Below are 17338 nucleotides of genomic sequence, written 5' to 3'. Positions count from 1 at the left end.
CTGTTTTGTTTTACTTATTGACTTGTTTTTATTTTGTTTTATATTATGTGAACCACCCTGAGATCTTGCGATGAAGGGCCGTATGTAAATCCAGTAAACAGATAAAAAAGAGGAACATGCCCTCTCTCCAATATTTCAGCGCACGTTTCAACTTTGCATTTTGAAAGGTGTCTGTACACTGTGGTTTGCCAGCCACAAAGGGATATGGAAAACGAGAAGAAGTGTGAGCAGATCTCAGTGTGTGTGGCTGGCTGTGTGTTATTTCATCCGGCAGCTGGGAGAGATTTCTCTCTGCTTGGCACAAAAGGGCTCTGAACCAATCCAGAAGCACTTCCCTGTGGCCAATCGGAAACCGCCTTACACAAAGGTCTTAGAAAAAGGAAGCTGAATAGAGTACACAAGCTTTCTTTCTCTTTGCTTGCCAGCCTGCCTCTAGCAGACTGACTCTCCTAGGCAGGGTGCCACTGCGTTCAGGGCACGCACTGTGTGAAAGGCTGGAAAAGATCTACGCACCACCACGGAAAGAAAGAGCCATAGGCAAAGAGGCTTTCTTTCCCCACACACACCCTGTTTTCTCCTCCTTTGCTATTACTAGCTTGAAGGCTTCTTTGCCCATGTAATGCACTCGCTCACCCAGGAAATCAAATCTTTCTCCAGGACTAATCTGAAGAAACAATGCACCAGAGTGACTACTCTAAGTGGGAAGAGAATCATAGAGACCTGGAAGGATGCTCGGATGCACGTGGTGGAAGTAGCGGATGGTAACGATGGGGGTGGCTGTGGTTACGTGCAAGACCTGAGTCTGGATCTTCAAGTTGGTGTGGTGAAGCCCTGGCTGTTGCTTGGTACGTAGGTGGAGCCAAGAAACGGATGCATATGGGTATTATTAGGAAGCTTGTATTTATATATTGATCTGCCTGATTTAATAGACTTGCAGGACATTTAAGAGTTTCATCTTTCCTAGCTCTTGTAAAATGTTATGGTCTCTGTCACTCACCTTTTAGTGTTATTTGAAACAAGCCCGTGGCTTCATCCGAAATAGGCTGGGTGGTCTTGCACTCTGTATCTTACTCCTTGCCCATGTTACCAAATAAAATGTTGTTCTCTCCTCACAGGGTCACAAGATGCTGCCCATGACCTGGAGACAATGCAAAAATACAGGGTAATGTAGCTATGTGGGTTTTAAAAACGTAATCACCATTATTAAAAAGCTGTCTCGTGTTAAAGAGATCTAACTTTTCAAAGGGGCATCGCCAGCTAAGTCATACTCGGAGTAGAGCCCTTGGAATAAATGGACTGAAGTGACTTACACCCATTGATTTCAGTGGCCTTGTGGGGGGTGAATGTTGGATATCTGGCAGTAGGGTTGTTTGTTTTTAGTTTCTTTGAAACTTATGTTGCTCAGCATTTGAAGGAATTGCAAAATGTAAGACTATATGGCTCCTTATACAAGACAGAAGATAACTGAAATGGATCCTACGCACACTTAGATGGCAGTAAGTTCTACTTAAATGTTAAACTGCAATCCTATGCATAGTTACACTCGAAAGTAGGCAGTACAGTGGTACCTCGGGTTAAATACGCTTCAGGTTACAGACTCCGCTAACCCAGAAATAGTGCTTCAGGTTAAGAACTTTGCTTCAGGATGAGAACATAAATCGTGCTCCGGCGGCATGGAGGCAGCAGGAGGCCCCATAGGCTAAAGTGGTGCTTCAGGTTAAGAACAGTTTCAGGTTAAGTATGGACCTCCGGAACGAATTAAGTACTTAACCCGAGGTACCACTGTACTGAACTCCCTGGGATTTAGTTCTGATGCTTTAATTGCCCCTAAAGTCTTCAACTAATATGTTTAGGATTGAGATGACTGTGTCTGCATTGGATTAAGTGTGGGTTAAAGTGGGCTGCTCTTAGTCTTACATTATTCTTGAGCCCCATTAGGTCACATTCATTAAGCTTTGTAGGGCCTGGTTTAGTATTTGTGTATAGCAAAATATTTAATTTCATTGCAGTTTTGAACTTGGGTTCAAGAAATAAAATGGAAGCATGTTAGCCTTTGTGAAAGATTGCTCAGCTGTTGTTGACTGAGGTCCTTAGCCATGCCAGAATGTAGAGGTTGCAAAGCTGCCTCTGTCTTGATTTCTCTTTTGTATTTTAGGTTACCCACGTTCTCAACGTAGCCTATGGAGTTGCAAATGCCTTCCCCAATGACTACATATATAAGACCATTCCTATTCTTGACCTGCCAGAGACTGACATTGCCTCCTATTTCCCTGAATGTTTTGAATTCATTGAGCAAGTCAAATTAAAGGTAAATTGTTTCTGTGTGTCATTAATGAGTGACTGGAGGCAGGGTGTGTGAGAGCAAATGTACATATTTTACACTGCACGTATTCTTAAGATAAATTAAAATTCTTTGAGCTTCCACTCTTAAATACTGTTATAGAAACATCAAATTGTACTTCACACAGGCTTGCTCTGGATCCCTTTAAGGACTTGTTAATTACTAAATGAATACTGTGATTAACAAAACAGGGTATTTTAAATTTATGTTGCAAAATGTTTTGGATTCTCCAAATGGAACTGGCTGGATGGAACTAGCTGGATGGAACTCCAAATGGAACTAGATGGAACTAGCTGATCCATCAAAATGAAATGATGCCGTTACAGAACTTTGAGGATGGAAGGCTTAGAAAGCCTTCAGTTGCTGAAGCTAAGTGATACTCTCCTCCAAATTGAAATCCAGCATGTAAATCCAGAAGTTTCCCCTTTTTGCTGATGTTGTTGGATCTGCTGACATCTCCATGGCATTTATTGATAAATCTGACCACACTGTATTGGACATAACAATCATTACTAGAGATGCCAACACCTGTGAGGTAGTTTCGTTAGCACAAAGACTTCTGGCCACGCAGCAGAAATGCCCTTCTTTCTCATCTCCCTGTCCACCACCACAACTCCCCATAATCTGTCTTAAGTTTTCTGCAACCCTTTGGAGCAGATTTGGAGAGGGCAGGTGGAGAGAGGAGAAAGAGAGGAAGTTTTGGTGTGCAAACAGAAATATAATTTCCCCCACATACGTTTTGATAAGGAAAGGTAGAATTCTATACAGTGGTACCTCAGATTACAGACGCTTCAGGTTACAGACGCTTCAGGTTACAGAATCCGCTAACCCAGAAATAGTACCTTGGCTTGGGATAAGAACTTTGCTTCAAGATGAGAACAGAAATCGCATGGCAGTGGCGCAGCGGCAGTGAGAAGGCTCCATTAGCTAAAGTGGTACCTCAAGTTAAGAACAGTTTGGACCTCCAGAACGAATTAAGCTCTTAACCTGAGGTACCACTGTATTAGAATAATTATTTTTGAAAGGCACTTCTTGTACATAACCACTTGTTCAAGGAAAACAAAGCTTGATCCATTTCCCATAATCAGCATGTTTGATGCTAAAAGCTGACAATATCTTGGCTTTTCAAATCTAACTCCAGGTGATTCCGTGAGATTTTCATTATTTACATAGTCTGGAATTGAGGAAGATAATACTGCTCCATCAAGCTTTGTGTTATTTTAGAAGGAAGGAACACAGCATATTGTTTACAAGTTACCTGAAACCTGTGTTCATTTCATGCCCTCCTTGAGGTTTCAAGTTACAGTTTCCACTTCCCTTCTAAATTAGATTTGCCATTCAAAGTAGCTTAGTGTCACTGTTCTACCTCGGAGGTTTAATTGTTTGATTAGTCCTTTATACTCAAGAATACCCATATAATCTTTTCTAACGATACTAATGCTTCATAATACAAGATGCTTTTGTTACCGTAGGAAAAATAACATAATTTATTCACTTCTGATTAAAACTCTCCACCAAATAAAGCAGGACAAATTAATAAAGCATTAGATTGTGAACAAGTCCACTCTGGTCTCAGAGACAGGCTCTCCCTTCTCATCCTTTGGCGTGTATCTGAGGAAGAGATCAGAGGAAGTTGGTTAAAACCAACTGCAGTTTTGTGGATACTTTGCAAAAGGGCAAACTGTGGTTAGTTTAAACTATGATTTATTGATACAGAAACCATGCTTTCTGGTCTTGATTTGTTCCAATGAATCACAGTTGAAACTAACCACAGTTTCCAGTTTGGACATAATGACAAACGGTAGTTAGTTTAAACTTGGAAGTGGATACTTAATTTAACACAGATGGCAGAACGGGAAATTATCCTGTTAGTTTCTATACAATCAGCAAAAGCTGATTAGATATCAGGCACCTCTTTGAGAGATAGGATGACTGGAATTGATCCTCCCTTTAACCAACTTCTCCCAGCAAGTGATCAGTACAGGCAAGACTGATAGTACTCACTTATCTGTTCAGTGGAAGGATCTTTGAGTGCATGCTGCTTACTAGAAATTCAAGATCAGTATATGAAACAGAAGGCAAACGTGTGTAATATTGTAAGATCTACATTTGATGATGCTATTTATATATATCATATATTTGGGTGGAACAATTTGCTCTTGGATTGGCGCTTAGAATGCTTTACCAGTAGAGAAAATGGCATGATATCAGTTGTTATTGATAATGGTTTTCTAAATGTGCGCTCTCTCTCTCTCTCTCTCTCTCTCTCTCTCTCTCTCTCTCTTTTTGTTTCTCTTGGAGGATGGTGTGGTACTAGTTCACTGTAATGCAGGAGTCTCTCGCGCAGCAGCTATCATCATAGGCTTCCTAATGCACTCAGAAGGACTCAATTTTTCCAGGGCCTTTACTTTGGTGAAAAATGCAAGACCTGCTATCTGTCCAAATCCTGGCTTCATGGAGCAACTCCACAAATACCATCAGTGCAATAATAAAAGCATGGAAACCTAAAACAATATATAATTATGAAAGAGGAAAAAATAGCCTTTGTGCTTGCACTGTACTGAGAGAAGCTGTTGGTTTTTCTTTTTTTACTGCATTGTAATGAGATGCCCTGAATTACACCTCTAAAACTGTTGTTATAAAGTTAGCTTCACTCTATTCGTTGTATAATTTTAAGTTCACAACACTTCAAAATAAATATCCAGTGGTTTTTTTTTAAATTTTCAAAAAAGGGGATAGAACAATAAAGTATCAAAATGGATTTGCAAAGCCTCATTGGTTTGGTGGTTGTTTCATCCCTTTTTAAAAAGTATTTGTTTAATTACAACGACGGAAATCTACAAGTAATATAGAACAGTAACAAAAGCACCAGCAAGGTTACATCACTTGTAATGTTTTTCTACTGATAAAAGTTTGCTTAGGATAACAGAATTAAAGCTTTCACATTAGTATTTGTATTATAATGTTATAGCTGACCAGCAATAATTATTTTTTGGGCAGGCTATTAGCAAAACAATGCGAAAATCATTTAAAACAATAAAAGAAAAAAGCCTATGTTTAAAACCCAATTAAAAGCGTGGGTGAGTAAACAGGCTTTCACCTGGTGCCATAGAGGAGATACCAAGAGAGCCCCTCTGGGAGGCTACTCCATTGCCAACGTGCCACTACCAAAAAGGCCTTCTCTTTTGTAGCCACCAGCCTCACTTCACTTTTCTGGGAGCACCTGGATTAAGGCCTCCAAAAAGACTCTTACAGCTCAGGTAGGCATAGATAGGAGGAGTCAATTTTTCATGTGACCTGTTTCCCAGCCCATTTTCCCCTATATTACCCGTTTATAAAATAATTCAGGCTCCTTAGTAAGGCATTCTGTTCAGGACCAGTTTTATCTCAAGAGCCAATTCTTATCAGAATGTGCAACTATGGTGTGGGTGTGTTAGAACTCAGTGGGATCAGGCAGTAGATTGTTGGGCTCCAGAACCCAAGGTGAGTCTGGCAGTCAGTCAGAGTAAGGTAGAGATGGACCTGTGGTTCAAAACAGGAGGGACCAGACTCCAGAGCAGGCAAATAAGGATTGGCGGGACCAGCAGTAAATGCATAGTCAAAAGCAGGGGCCTCAGTGGGAGAGGTAGGAATCGGGACTTATTTCATCAGCTTTGCTGGAGGCCAAGCACCCATCAGGCACATCCTGCCCATAAGCTGTACCAGCTGGTCATTATAGGCAGAACTGTTTAGAAAGGGATGACTGAGTTTTGATTTTGCTCTTCCCTCCCTATTGCTTTTCCCTTGTGCATCATTTTATTTTACAGTCTTGCCTCGGAAGTCGAACAGAATCCGTTGTGGCAGTCCGTTCGACTTCCAAAACCAAATCACGGCTTCTGATTGGCTGCAGAAAGCTCCTGCAGCCAATCAGAAGCCGTGGAAGCCCCATCAGACGTTCAGGTTCCAAAAGAACGTTCGCAAACCGGAACAATCACTTTTGGGTTTGCGGCGTTCGGGAGCCAAAACGTCCGAGTTCCAGGGCGTTCGGGATCCAAGATACAACTATATTGTAAGTCTACAGGTAGGGACTGTCCTGTTTTGATTGTAAGCCGGTCAAAGAGCCGTTTTGGCTGAAGAGCAGGGCCCAATAGCTCTAAAAAAACCCAAATACCTCTTGTTTTTCAGTATTGTTGCTTTAGCTGCATGGGTATAACTCAGCACATAGGTTTGCTATTAGTACATCTTAAAATGACAACAATCCAGTGAATGATGTATCCTCATCATGATTTGTCCTGCTTAGCATCTTTCCTTGGCTTTCCACAGAACCTCTTTCAGGGCTGCCCACTTGAATAAAATATGGGGTGGGGGGGGGAGGTAATTGATCGCATGACATGACAGGCTCACATAGTCAATCTCGTGATATGACATGACACACCCCCATTTGAATGGCAATTCCCATCAACTTTGGGAGGGGCCTGGCTCTGTCAAATATTTTATGGGGGGTGTGTGTGAAGGGACCTTGGCCCCTAGGAGTTGGCTCCTATGACCTCTGTTGTTCATGTTCTATTATACACTAGCTAACCCCTTGTGCAGCTAACAGCAGATCCCCACACAATCAGCAGTCAGATTTGACCAGATTCAACAAAATGATCTTTATTTTTAAACATCCACATCACAGGATTTGTTCAGTGAATTCGTGGGTTGCCCTGGCAACCTGGCCTTTGCTTCTACGTAAGCTAGAAAGAAGACATGAGGGATGTTCTAGAGACAAACTGTTCAATAAGACATTACGAGTGAGACTTGCAACAAAATGCTGCAATGTGTTTCCATTCTACATAAATGCTCTGGTTCAAGCCAGCTTCAAAGTGGAGTTGCATTCAGGTCTTTTGGAAAAAGGCTGGAGAGGAAAAGTGCTAGAAGTCTGGAGCTGGATGCCAGTCTGAAACATAAGGATTTTATTTCCTTCTGGCTGTGAAGAATGGGAATCCAATAGTGTCATTTCCCTCTTTTTGAATGGTCTCTCCACTGGTTGTTTTACAAACAAACCTATCTATCCTTTGCACCTTTGCATAAAACAACTGCTCCATCTCCTCAATCATTTTGGTTGCCCTTTTTGAGCTGAGGCCACTGGAACACATCATTCCGAATGCAGTCACACCATTGATTTGTATAATGGCACGATGTTGGAAGTTTTATTTTCAGTTCCTTCACCAATGACCCCTAGCACTGAATCTGTCTCACACACATACACCAACACACTGAAATCTTGATTGAGCCGTCCACTTGGACCCCAAACCAAGGTCTTGTCCCTGGTCAGTCACCGCCAGTTCAGGCACATTTACTTGTGGGTAAAGCTCCTGTTTCTCAGCATCAGCCTCCCTTGCCTCACCCAATTTATACTGCATTTGCAATAGGAGGGCGACAACAATTTAATTACATCATCATTAGGGCAGAAAGCATTCAAGAACTTAAACTAAACATGTATAAAGGCCTGAGTTTGAAAGAACACGGCAAGGCAATTTAGCAAATGTCTAAAGCAGTGTTTTCCAAACTTGGTTCGCCAGCTGCTTTTGGACTACAATTCGCCAGCTGCTTTTGGACTACAATTCCCATCATCCCTGTCCACTGATCTTGCCAGCTGGGAAAGATGGGAGTTGTAGTCCAAAAAAAACAGCCGGCGACCAAAGCTTGGGAAACACTGACCCAAATGTTGGTTTCAGTAAGGCTTCCTTCCAAGTGAGGGGATGCAGAGCTGCATCCTGAGTTTTCTTCCTCTTGTGGGGCAGAAGAACACACACAGATCCATCCTCGTTAAAAAATCCTTCTTATCCTCCTATTAGCACCCCCTTGCTACGCCTTAAAAAGTTAAGTGGCTTGACATCGCAGTGAGAACGTGTGTTTCGGAGGTGGGGGGGGGGGGGGAGACGGACGGACAGACCATAGAGAACAAATGCGTAGACAAGACCTCGTCGCTCTCCTCTCTATGGCGGAAGTGAAGATGCTCGCTCGCTCTCGGAAGGGAAGTGACGTTTCCCCGACCACGCCGCTGCGCTTGCGCCGCATTTGAAAGCGGCAAGCTGAGGGCAGGAGTCGGGTGTGTGTAGTGGGTCGCGCGGCTGCTTTCGCCATGGAGCTGTCTCTGCCTTCCTCCTCGTCCGTGGGTGAGTTTAGCCCCTGGGCCGAGCCTTGAGGGTGTCTCTCTCGGCAGGTTCGCTTCCCGGCTCCTATCCCCTCCTCTCCCCGCCTGAGAAGCTTGTGGCCGTTTAACGGACGCCCTGAACCCTCGGCGCGGGGGCGTGGCGTGGGAGGGGGCGTGGCTCAGTTCTGCCTCGGGCGGGGGGGCGGGGCCTCTTCCTGGCGATTGGTGGCTGTGACGTCACTTTGGCGTCGGAACGCGGGATTCCTTGACTTCTTTGGGGCGAGAGGGGGCGCGGGGGGAGATAAGCGCCCTGGTTCTCCAGCCCATCGCCGGGAGCCATGAAACCCCAAGATGTCTTCATGCGCGTTCAGACGACCACCTCAGCCCCTGGTCGGGAAGTTACGTTGACCTTTAGGCCTGTTGGCTCAGGTGCGTCCTGAAGGGGAAGTAATATTGGGCCCTGTGGATTTTTATCTTGTGAACTGCCCTGAGATCTGTAGTTAAAGGGTGGGATACAAATTTAATAATAATAATAATTCCTGTTTCCTTATGAAGCATCTGAGTGATGTTGTTAAATGGTAAATGGGACCCCTGACTATTAGGTCCAGTCGTGGCCGACTCTGGGGTCGCGGCGCTCATCTCGCTTTATTGGCATACAGCTTCCGGGCCATGTGGCCATCATGACTAAGCCGCTTCTGGCGAACCAGAGCAGCACACGGAAACACCGTTTACCTTCCCGCCGAGCGGTACCTGTTTATCTACTTGCACTTTGACGTGCTTTCGAACTGCTAGGTTGGCAGGAGCAGGGACCGAGTAATGGGAGCTCACCCTGTCGCAGGGATTCGAACTGCCGACCTTCTGATTGGCAAGGCCTAGGCTCTGTGGTTTAACCCACAGCGCCACCCGCGTCCCTCATTTCCTCCATTTACACGTGTTCAATTCACGTGTAACCGTGTATATGAGCCACCCTGGAAATCAATAAGTGGGGGCAGGGGGAGAAACCTGATGAGCCTCAGCAAAGCCCTGCTGCAGCTCTAGCTCGTGAGGAGACCCCAGAGGTTGAAGGGGGCATCAACTTCAGGCCGGGGAGGTTCTCCTCTTGACCTGAAGATGCAGTGGCACACATGGGGGTTTGGAATGTAATCCCTGTGTAAATGAGGAGTCGCCTGTGTTTATTTCATGAAAATTAAGCATTGCTTGCTTTTAATAGAAACAAACTCTCAAAGCAATAAAAAGCAATATAATTATTGTCAAGAAAAACTAACAACAATAACCTTGAAACTTCTGAAAAGTTAAAATAAGATCTTCGGGATAGTTCACTGTTCTGTCAATTACCCTCAGAGCATTGTTAGTTAAAATGGGGCAGCTACTTTGATGCTGCCATTTTGTATTTTGTTAAAGGTATTGCCTGCTCCTTGTTTTTCTTTATGTGTTGACCTCTTTAGATGGCTAGACCTATAAATGAGTAGGTTAGCTAACTGTTTTGGATCACCCTTTACAGTGTTTCTCTAAAGTTGTGTTTGGGGATAGCTAGATCATTCAGTCTGTGGAGACTTAGTATGCCATGCACACCCTTTCCTAATGCAGGTACTGAGCCAATGACACTGGGTTCCCCTACCTCTCCCAAGCCTGGTGCTGGTGCTCAATTCCTGCCTGGATTTTTGATGGGCGATTTACCAACTCCTGTGACACCACAGCCTCGATCCTTCAGCGGCCCTTCCGTTGGTGTGATGGAAGTGAGGTCACCATTTCATGCGGGTAAGTTGGTTCTGAACTGAAACCTCTAGTATTGGGGTGGTAGGGGAAGAGTGTGATTATCCATTTTGGTGTGCTACAGTTCAAATATACCGGTACCTCTTGCCTTTAGCTCCAAGGATCAGAGGCTAAATATACTGCCATTGCTGCATGTTTTAAGCACAGTGATTGACCTCCTTTATTTCCTGTTTGGAGGCTGCTGTCAAAACCAATTAGATCCCATTCATTATTTGGATGTACTCCTGCCTTATCAAGAGTCCATCTACAATGGTACCTCCGGTTATGAACTTTGGAGGTCTGTTCTTAAGCCGAAACTGCTTGTAACATGAGGCGCGCCTTCACTAATCGCGCCTGCCACGCTGCCGGCGTGCGACTGCCACTCACATCCCGGGGCAAAGTTCCGGGTTAGCGGAGCATCTACTTCGGGTTAGCGGAGCTTGTAACCCAAAGTGTTCACAAAGAGGATGGTACGTAACACGAGGTTCCACTGTATTAGGATTAGATTCATTGTGTTTTACTTGTATTTCATAAGCAAAGCCTTAGAAGTATGTCCCATTAATTTCATACGCTGTATAAATATTGCATCCCACCCAGTAACCCAAAGTGAACTACTTGATGGGGGGGATGGGGGCGACGCACAGTAAAATGCCCTGAATTTAATTTCAAACTGTTATTGGAAATTATTTCATGGGAATACTTGTGTGTGTGTGTGTGTGTGTGAGAGAGAGAGAGAGAGAGAGAGAGAGAGAGTGAGTATTTCCCACCCTTCTCAAAGTGCTCCTCCTCAGGTAATCTGATGGTGCTGCTGGAGATGTTGCATCATATAAACCAGGGGTATCCAACTTCCAAGAGACTGCAATCTATAAGAAAACTGGCAGTGATCTACCCATCAAAGTTGTTGAGCTTTTTGGGGGACCACTGCTTCCCACTAAACTTTACAGATGTCTTAACACAGGAAAATGGATGCATATTCACTGTCAGTCAAAATTGCAAGCCCGGAAAGCCTTGAGCAAAGATGGAAGAATTATTTGGGGGGGGGGGAGCCACCGGGGTCCCGTGATTGTCCAGGATCAACCAGGGAAACCCCACAATTGACGGGTAGATTGCAATCGATCTGTTGGACACCCCTGATATAAACAAAATGGATTTGTGATTTAATTCCCAATAAATGGCAGGAATTACCTTAATACTATGCCAGCAGTTGATTACATTACCAAGGTTTCATTCATTCAAATCATAATGCATGTCCGTTCCTAATAAAGCCTAGTTTTGGAAGAATTGTATACCTGGTTTGGGTGTAACAAGATGTTTAGGATCAGAAAGAAGGACACAGCAGCTTGTAACGTTGTACTGTATTTCATATAGGTGGATCTCCTCCACAGCCAGTAGTTCCAACACACAAAGATAAAGGTGGTGCTCCACCAGTTAGAAGTATATACGATGAAGTAGCCAGCCCAGGTCTTGGATCAACACCTCTGACTTCAAGAAGGCCCGTAAGTGACCGTTAATGAGGTTGCAAAGTTAAACCTGTTTCTGGTAACTAATTCTTATTCTTCTCTAGCTTGATAGACATTTCAGCTGTTGGATACATTTGCTGTGGGTGGGAAAAACTAGTAACTAAGTCCTTCCAGTATGCTAAGCAGTTTAGATTGTGTGTCATCTTGTATGTTCAGTGTGGAAAATATTTTAAAAGTTGCTTTCATAATTATGTTAATTTTTAGTGGTCTATACATCAGTTCTAAAGGCAAATAAAGGTGCACAAGCAATTGCTCTCTCTGTGTGTGTGCGCACGTGCATATATGTATATGCATATATGGCATTTGGAATGGTACTGTCAGCTTGTTACTAGGGTCAGCGTGGTAGCTGAGATGTAGAGAGATGAGTTCACACTATAATTGCTATGTAGGCTGAAACATCCATCTATTAGTTTTGCCTAACTTTACCCTCTGTGGCTGATAAGGAACCTTGTCTGCATCTCAGTACTGTGGAAGAGTAGTATATCAACTGGGGCTAAATATGGTAGCCAGGATGCAAAATGGGGATTTGGAGGACGTGTGTAAAAGAAGTCCCAATACCATGTACCATTTAACTTTATACTTTTAGTAGTCAATTCAGTTTTGTTTGATCTAAAAAGGACATAGATGATGCCCCCTTTCACAGCAGTTCAGTAGATAGAAGCATGCCTGTTCAAGTTTTTAATGTATAATATTGTCTGATTTTTACTGTGGAAATGTTATCTAAATGGTGCAGAATAGTTAATTTTCTGACTTTCGAAACAGCTTCAAACCAAGTTCTGCACTTTAATGCAGGTCAGCTTTTCAGTGACGCAGAGTCCACTTGTTGGATCTATGCCAGTGACTCCTGGAACAGGTAGGACATCATACTGCTTCATATAGTGCTCTAGCATGCTAATCATATGCTTTTTCTATAGGCAAACCAGACATCTGCATGTGGCACTGACAAAGGCTGCAATCCTATACCAATCTCCCTGGGAGTAAATCTCATTAAAATCAATAAGGCTTACTTATGAGAGAATATGTATAGGTTTGCAATGTAAAATGTTCCTGTAGGCCTGATAGCCTGGTGCACATTAACTGAGCCTTGGCTTCTGTTATGAAGTAAGCAGAGAGATAGTAGCAAAGTTGTTGTCATGATGCCAGATACAGTTTGTCTTCAGAAGTGAAAATATTGGTCTGAGATTCTACTACTACAGTGGTACCTCTGGATGCGAACGGGATCCAGAGTATATATGATCTGCTTAATGGCAGATGGGCTAGCTTGCTCCTAGAACCGTTCTTGTGTAGAACGTTAGTCATAGAGGGAGGTTGAGCTATTCTACTGGCTTTTGAGATACCATTGTCAACACTAGCAGCTTTTTCCTACTATTCTAACATGTGAACAACAGTATGATTCTTGTTACTTGAGTTCTGTGTTAATGCATGGTGTTTGCTCTTTGTTTCAAATTAAAATGCCTAGTTCAGTTTTAACTATAGTGATAGTTGAGGTGCATCTTACCACAATTTGACAGGTGCCAGTGTTTTCAGTCCCGCGAGTCTTGCACAACCCAGGAAGAGCACAATGTCACCAGCTCAACTAGATCCATTCTATACTCAAGGAGATGCCCTAACATCAGATGATCATCTAGATGACACTTGGGTAACAGTGTTTGGGTAAGTGAGCTGCAGTTCTGTAAGACTGAGAGGTGGTTATGTTGCCAGGGATGAGCATGTACTCATTTAAACATGGGTCTTAACAGGCTTCCCTAAGCTTTTCAGGGGCTGGGATTCAAGTTATGTTGGGGCATAGGATGATGATAAAAAATATAAGAGATGAGACATGTGGATTTCTGCAGTTCATATAACTTGGATGATGTTTGTTCAGATTCCTCTTATATTTGGTGTTTGGTCTTGGCTATTCCTGTTTTATTAATTTAGGAGATTAATTGTTTGTTGACATAGTAAAGTTTATATAATAGGACAATTGAAACATTCTAAACATCTTAATTCTTCATCTTTACTCTCCTATCTGTACACTGAAACACATCCTGGTCTACAATCAATGCTAAAAAGAAGTATTTGGACTTCAATATTCTAGTACTGTACTTGGGCTAAACTGTGCTGTGTTTTGACCTCTCTCCTTTTCCCATCTTACTCCATGAGACAAACTAAAATGTAGGGATGGGAAATAGGTAGCAGGTTTGGCAGTGTTTGGAGAATTTTGAGTAGTTAAATTTTATTTCTGTTTTTTATTTCCTGTCAATATTTCAGGTTTCCTCAAGCATCTGCTTCGTACATCCTACTACAGTTTGCACAGTATGGAAACATTTTAAAGCATGTTGTAAGTCTAGATTAGTACCTCTTTTTTATATATATATAAATGAAGCTCAGCCATTATGCTTAGCTTACTGTCTAAACCTTACTGCTTCCTACTAAACATTACAGATGTCTAACACAGGAAACTGGATGCATATTCACTATCAGTCAAAATTGCAAGCCCGGAAAGCCTTGAGTAAAGATGGAAGAATTTTTGGTGAATCCATCATGATTGGAGTGAAGCCTTGTATAGATAAAGTAAGTTGATTTAATATTCATTCATTCATTCACTTACTTGCTTGCTTACTTACTTATTTATTTATTTACTCACCACCACCTGTGCAAAGTTGGGATTGTGTAAGTTAAACAAGCATAAGATGACTGTATAAAAATTCTGGACTTTGTCACAAAGTGTAGATGACTCTTAATCCCGTGACCACCATTTTTGTCTTGCAAAGATTGGCAATTTCTGTATGTCAATACACTTTAGCCGAGCGCCTCAATGCACTTTAGCAGAGTCCCTTAATGATCTTAATTTGAAGTTTGGCCTGATGTGATAACATGAGGAACTACCAATACAGGACATTATAGGAATAACAATGTGGAGAATTGGGTAGATAAGCTGACTACAATGTTTTGGGTACTGTATTTAGTATTTTGCTTCCATTCCAGAATGATAGAGTGGTGAACTAATAGTCATATTGCGTATCTGGAGGCCGCTATATTAAAGGAAAATCTTCTTTATAGATTGAGTGCCAAACATAATAACTAGCTTTTCAATGTCAATATATATCATATTTCAAGAACGCAAACTCTAACCTTTAGAATGTCAGCCTACATCAAAGGGATCATTAGAATTCTAGCTTCTAATGATCCTGTATTCCTAGCCATGGCTGTGTTTGGTATCATGCCCTCATGGCTTGTTAAATCACTCTTGACATATTTCACTAGTGCAGTTTGGTAATCAGACAAGTTCCAGTAAGTGAACTCTTCTGTACTGTCTCTTCAGTGAGAAGGGAGAGTCTCTGACTAGTTCTAGTGATGAAACCTTACTTTCTTAGGCTTCCAAAAATGCTTGGACTCTGATAACTACTTTGTCTGAATGGACTACTTGATCTCTGTTTGCAGAATGTGATGGAAAGCACAGACAGATGCACTGTATCGTCCCCATCTTCAGCCTTTACGCCACCAATGAAAACACTGGGCACACCAGTGCAGCCTTCAAGCGCTCAAAGAATCTCTACTATGAGACCTCTTGCTACAGCTTATAAAGCATCAACCAGTGACTACCAGGTATTTAGGGAATACTGTGAAAAAGTCACCTTTAGCGCTGGATTAAAGGAATTCGTATTTGCTCATTTAGAATATACAGATCTGCTACTTTGTGTGTGTTTCTTTTTTAGGTGGTTTCTGACAGACAGACTCCAAGGAAAGATGAAAGCATTGTCTCCAAAGCTCTGGAATACATGTTTGGCTGGTAGCAAAAGGAAGTAAACTTAGCTGGAGCTTGTAATAGGCTGTCAGTGCCTCTGGTTAGTTGTATAACCATTAATGGCAGCATTTCAACATCACCTCTGCCTTCTGAAAAAGAACTTGGCACACATGTAATTTGCACTTTAACCGGCAGCTGGATTTACACTTTATTCTTAAGATGTTAAACTGTTGAAACCAGTGTTTAATAGTCTTACCTTCTATAGTGAATGCATGGTTCAAGTAAAAATGAACTTTTACCTGACAAGCAAGTCTTGGTTCCAGGACGTGGTAACACTGTTTGTAATTTCTCATGGTTTTATTTCTCGCCTGAAAATGTGGTATAAACTCTCTAGAGGTTGCTGCATAAAATGCTGGCATAGATTTTGCTAGTTTTAAACCAAATACTTTAATTTGAATGTTGTCCCAAACACAATCGTGTTTATATAAACTTGATTGGACAGGTTGTTTCTTAATCTGCAAGTGTCAAACCTTTTTGTATCTTTCTTAATAAAAAAAATTGTGGTGCTATTGATTTGTGAGCTGCCTCTGGTTTATATAAGTCATTCAATTCAAATAAACATCAGATCTGTATAAATGTCACTACAAAACCTTCTAGGTAACTTGGGGAGCGACCCTAGGTTCACCTAGAGATTTAAGCAGGCTAAATGCCAGCTGAGAGGGAGGACTGCTGGCAGGATACCATACCACTGTATCCAGAGTGCCCCTGTTCCCCTGGCCATGGCCATTAACGCTAAAGCAGCCCTCGGGCTATGAATGTAAATTCCCTCACATTGCAGTCAATAAGAGGGGAAAAGGTAGATGCTGCTTCTCTCCTGTCTTGGCAGCCGTATAATTGCAGGGCCCAGGACAGATCTTTCTCTCTTACCCTTGTCAGGGAAGAAAGGTTTGCTCGCTAAATCGCATACATATTTTTGAGCGGTGTACAACGAAATGAATAATGGCAAGAATACAAAGCAACCTTGTCTAATACTTTGCAGGAATGTGCCAACCAGCAGGGGTGCCTAGAATTTAGTCCTGACAACAAATTCCCCCTCCAGATACTGTGACAATATGGCTTAAATGCTGCTGCTTCATTAATTTATCTGCCTGCAGCCCTGCAATTGGAAAATTGTGCAAACGTGTTTCTCACTTTTCTATCATGGCACATACCTAAAACTACATTATATGGAGTTCTTAACGTGAGCTAGCTACTGTGGGAAAGAGGTTATTCTCTATGCAATAGCGTGAACACAGATCAGTCCATGAACACCTATAAGGAGTTTATTCATCTTTGAAGTGCAACAAGATTTCCTTTTTTATTGGCTTCCCTACTTTGTGCTCCCAGCTGGCATACAGGTACCCCTCTGGAATTATTAATCCTCTGGTATATTGGCATTTTAAGCTGGATGATGTGGGAGCGAAGGTGGAGTCACATAGCTCTGTAATTGCTACTTGACATCTCTAGTTCTTGAGAACAGTGAAAATTGATGTCTCATTTTATCTATGTAGACTTAGGAACTTTACCTGTGTGCCGACTGAAAGGCATCAGATAAGCACTTCAGTTGAAGAAAAATCATCAATATTTAAAGCTTTCATAAAGTGTAACAGTAACATACTCTGCATCGCTAATGAACCATTTTGTTGAGTTGTGTCTCATCTGCCCATTTACTGGCAGCCTTTGCAGAGTGTTAGCATGCTGTTTAAAAACCCCTTCACTTCAGAACAAATTGCATGGATCCACAGAGTAGCAATAATTACATGTACTAGATCTTCCGTTCAACTCATTTTTGTCAAAGCTGTGTGTAACATGCAGGCCTAAGATAGCTTTGGGTTAAGACA

General features: G+C 42.3%; 2 protein-coding genes across 3 annotated transcripts; both read left to right on the top strand.

Annotated features, from left to right (window-relative positions):
• The first annotated feature begins 368 nt into the window (after nucleotides 1-368).
• On the top strand, nucleotides 369-5113 carry DUSP19 (dual specificity phosphatase 19). Its single transcript, XM_081899194.1, has 4 exons — nucleotides 369-845; nucleotides 1116-1162; nucleotides 2156-2308; nucleotides 4643-5113. Exons 1-4 carry the CDS (start codon nucleotides 620-622, stop codon nucleotides 4847-4849), a joined length of 633 nt encoding a protein of 210 aa, XP_081755320.1. The 5' UTR covers nucleotides 369-619; the 3' UTR covers nucleotides 4850-5113.
• Nucleotides 5114-8297: 3184 nt separating this feature from the next.
• NUP35 (nucleoporin 35) lies at nucleotides 8298-16001 on the top strand. Of its 2 annotated transcripts, none has more exons than XM_081898356.1 (9): nucleotides 8298-8481; nucleotides 10047-10217; nucleotides 11580-11707; nucleotides 12524-12584; nucleotides 13243-13384; nucleotides 13982-14051; nucleotides 14156-14284; nucleotides 15155-15319; nucleotides 15430-16001. In XM_081898356.1, exons 1-9 carry the CDS (start codon nucleotides 8448-8450, stop codon nucleotides 15505-15507), a joined length of 978 nt encoding a protein of 325 aa, XP_081754482.1. In that variant the 5' UTR covers nucleotides 8298-8447; the 3' UTR covers nucleotides 15508-16001. The 2 variants fall into 2 exon arrangements, with proteins under 2 accessions (XP_081754482.1, XP_081754481.1); XM_081898355.1 differs by lacking the exon at nucleotides 8298-8481 and adding an exon at nucleotides 8734-8888.
• The last annotated feature ends 1337 nt before the right edge of the window (nucleotides 16002-17338 follow it).

The sequence above is a fragment of the Podarcis melisellensis genome, assembly GCF_964234715.1.
Source record: "Podarcis melisellensis genome assembly, chromosome: 1".
Taxonomy (NCBI): Eukaryota; Metazoa; Chordata; class Lepidosauria; order Squamata; family Lacertidae; genus Podarcis; species Podarcis melisellensis.
This window is presented reverse-complemented; position numbering and strand designations above follow the sequence as displayed.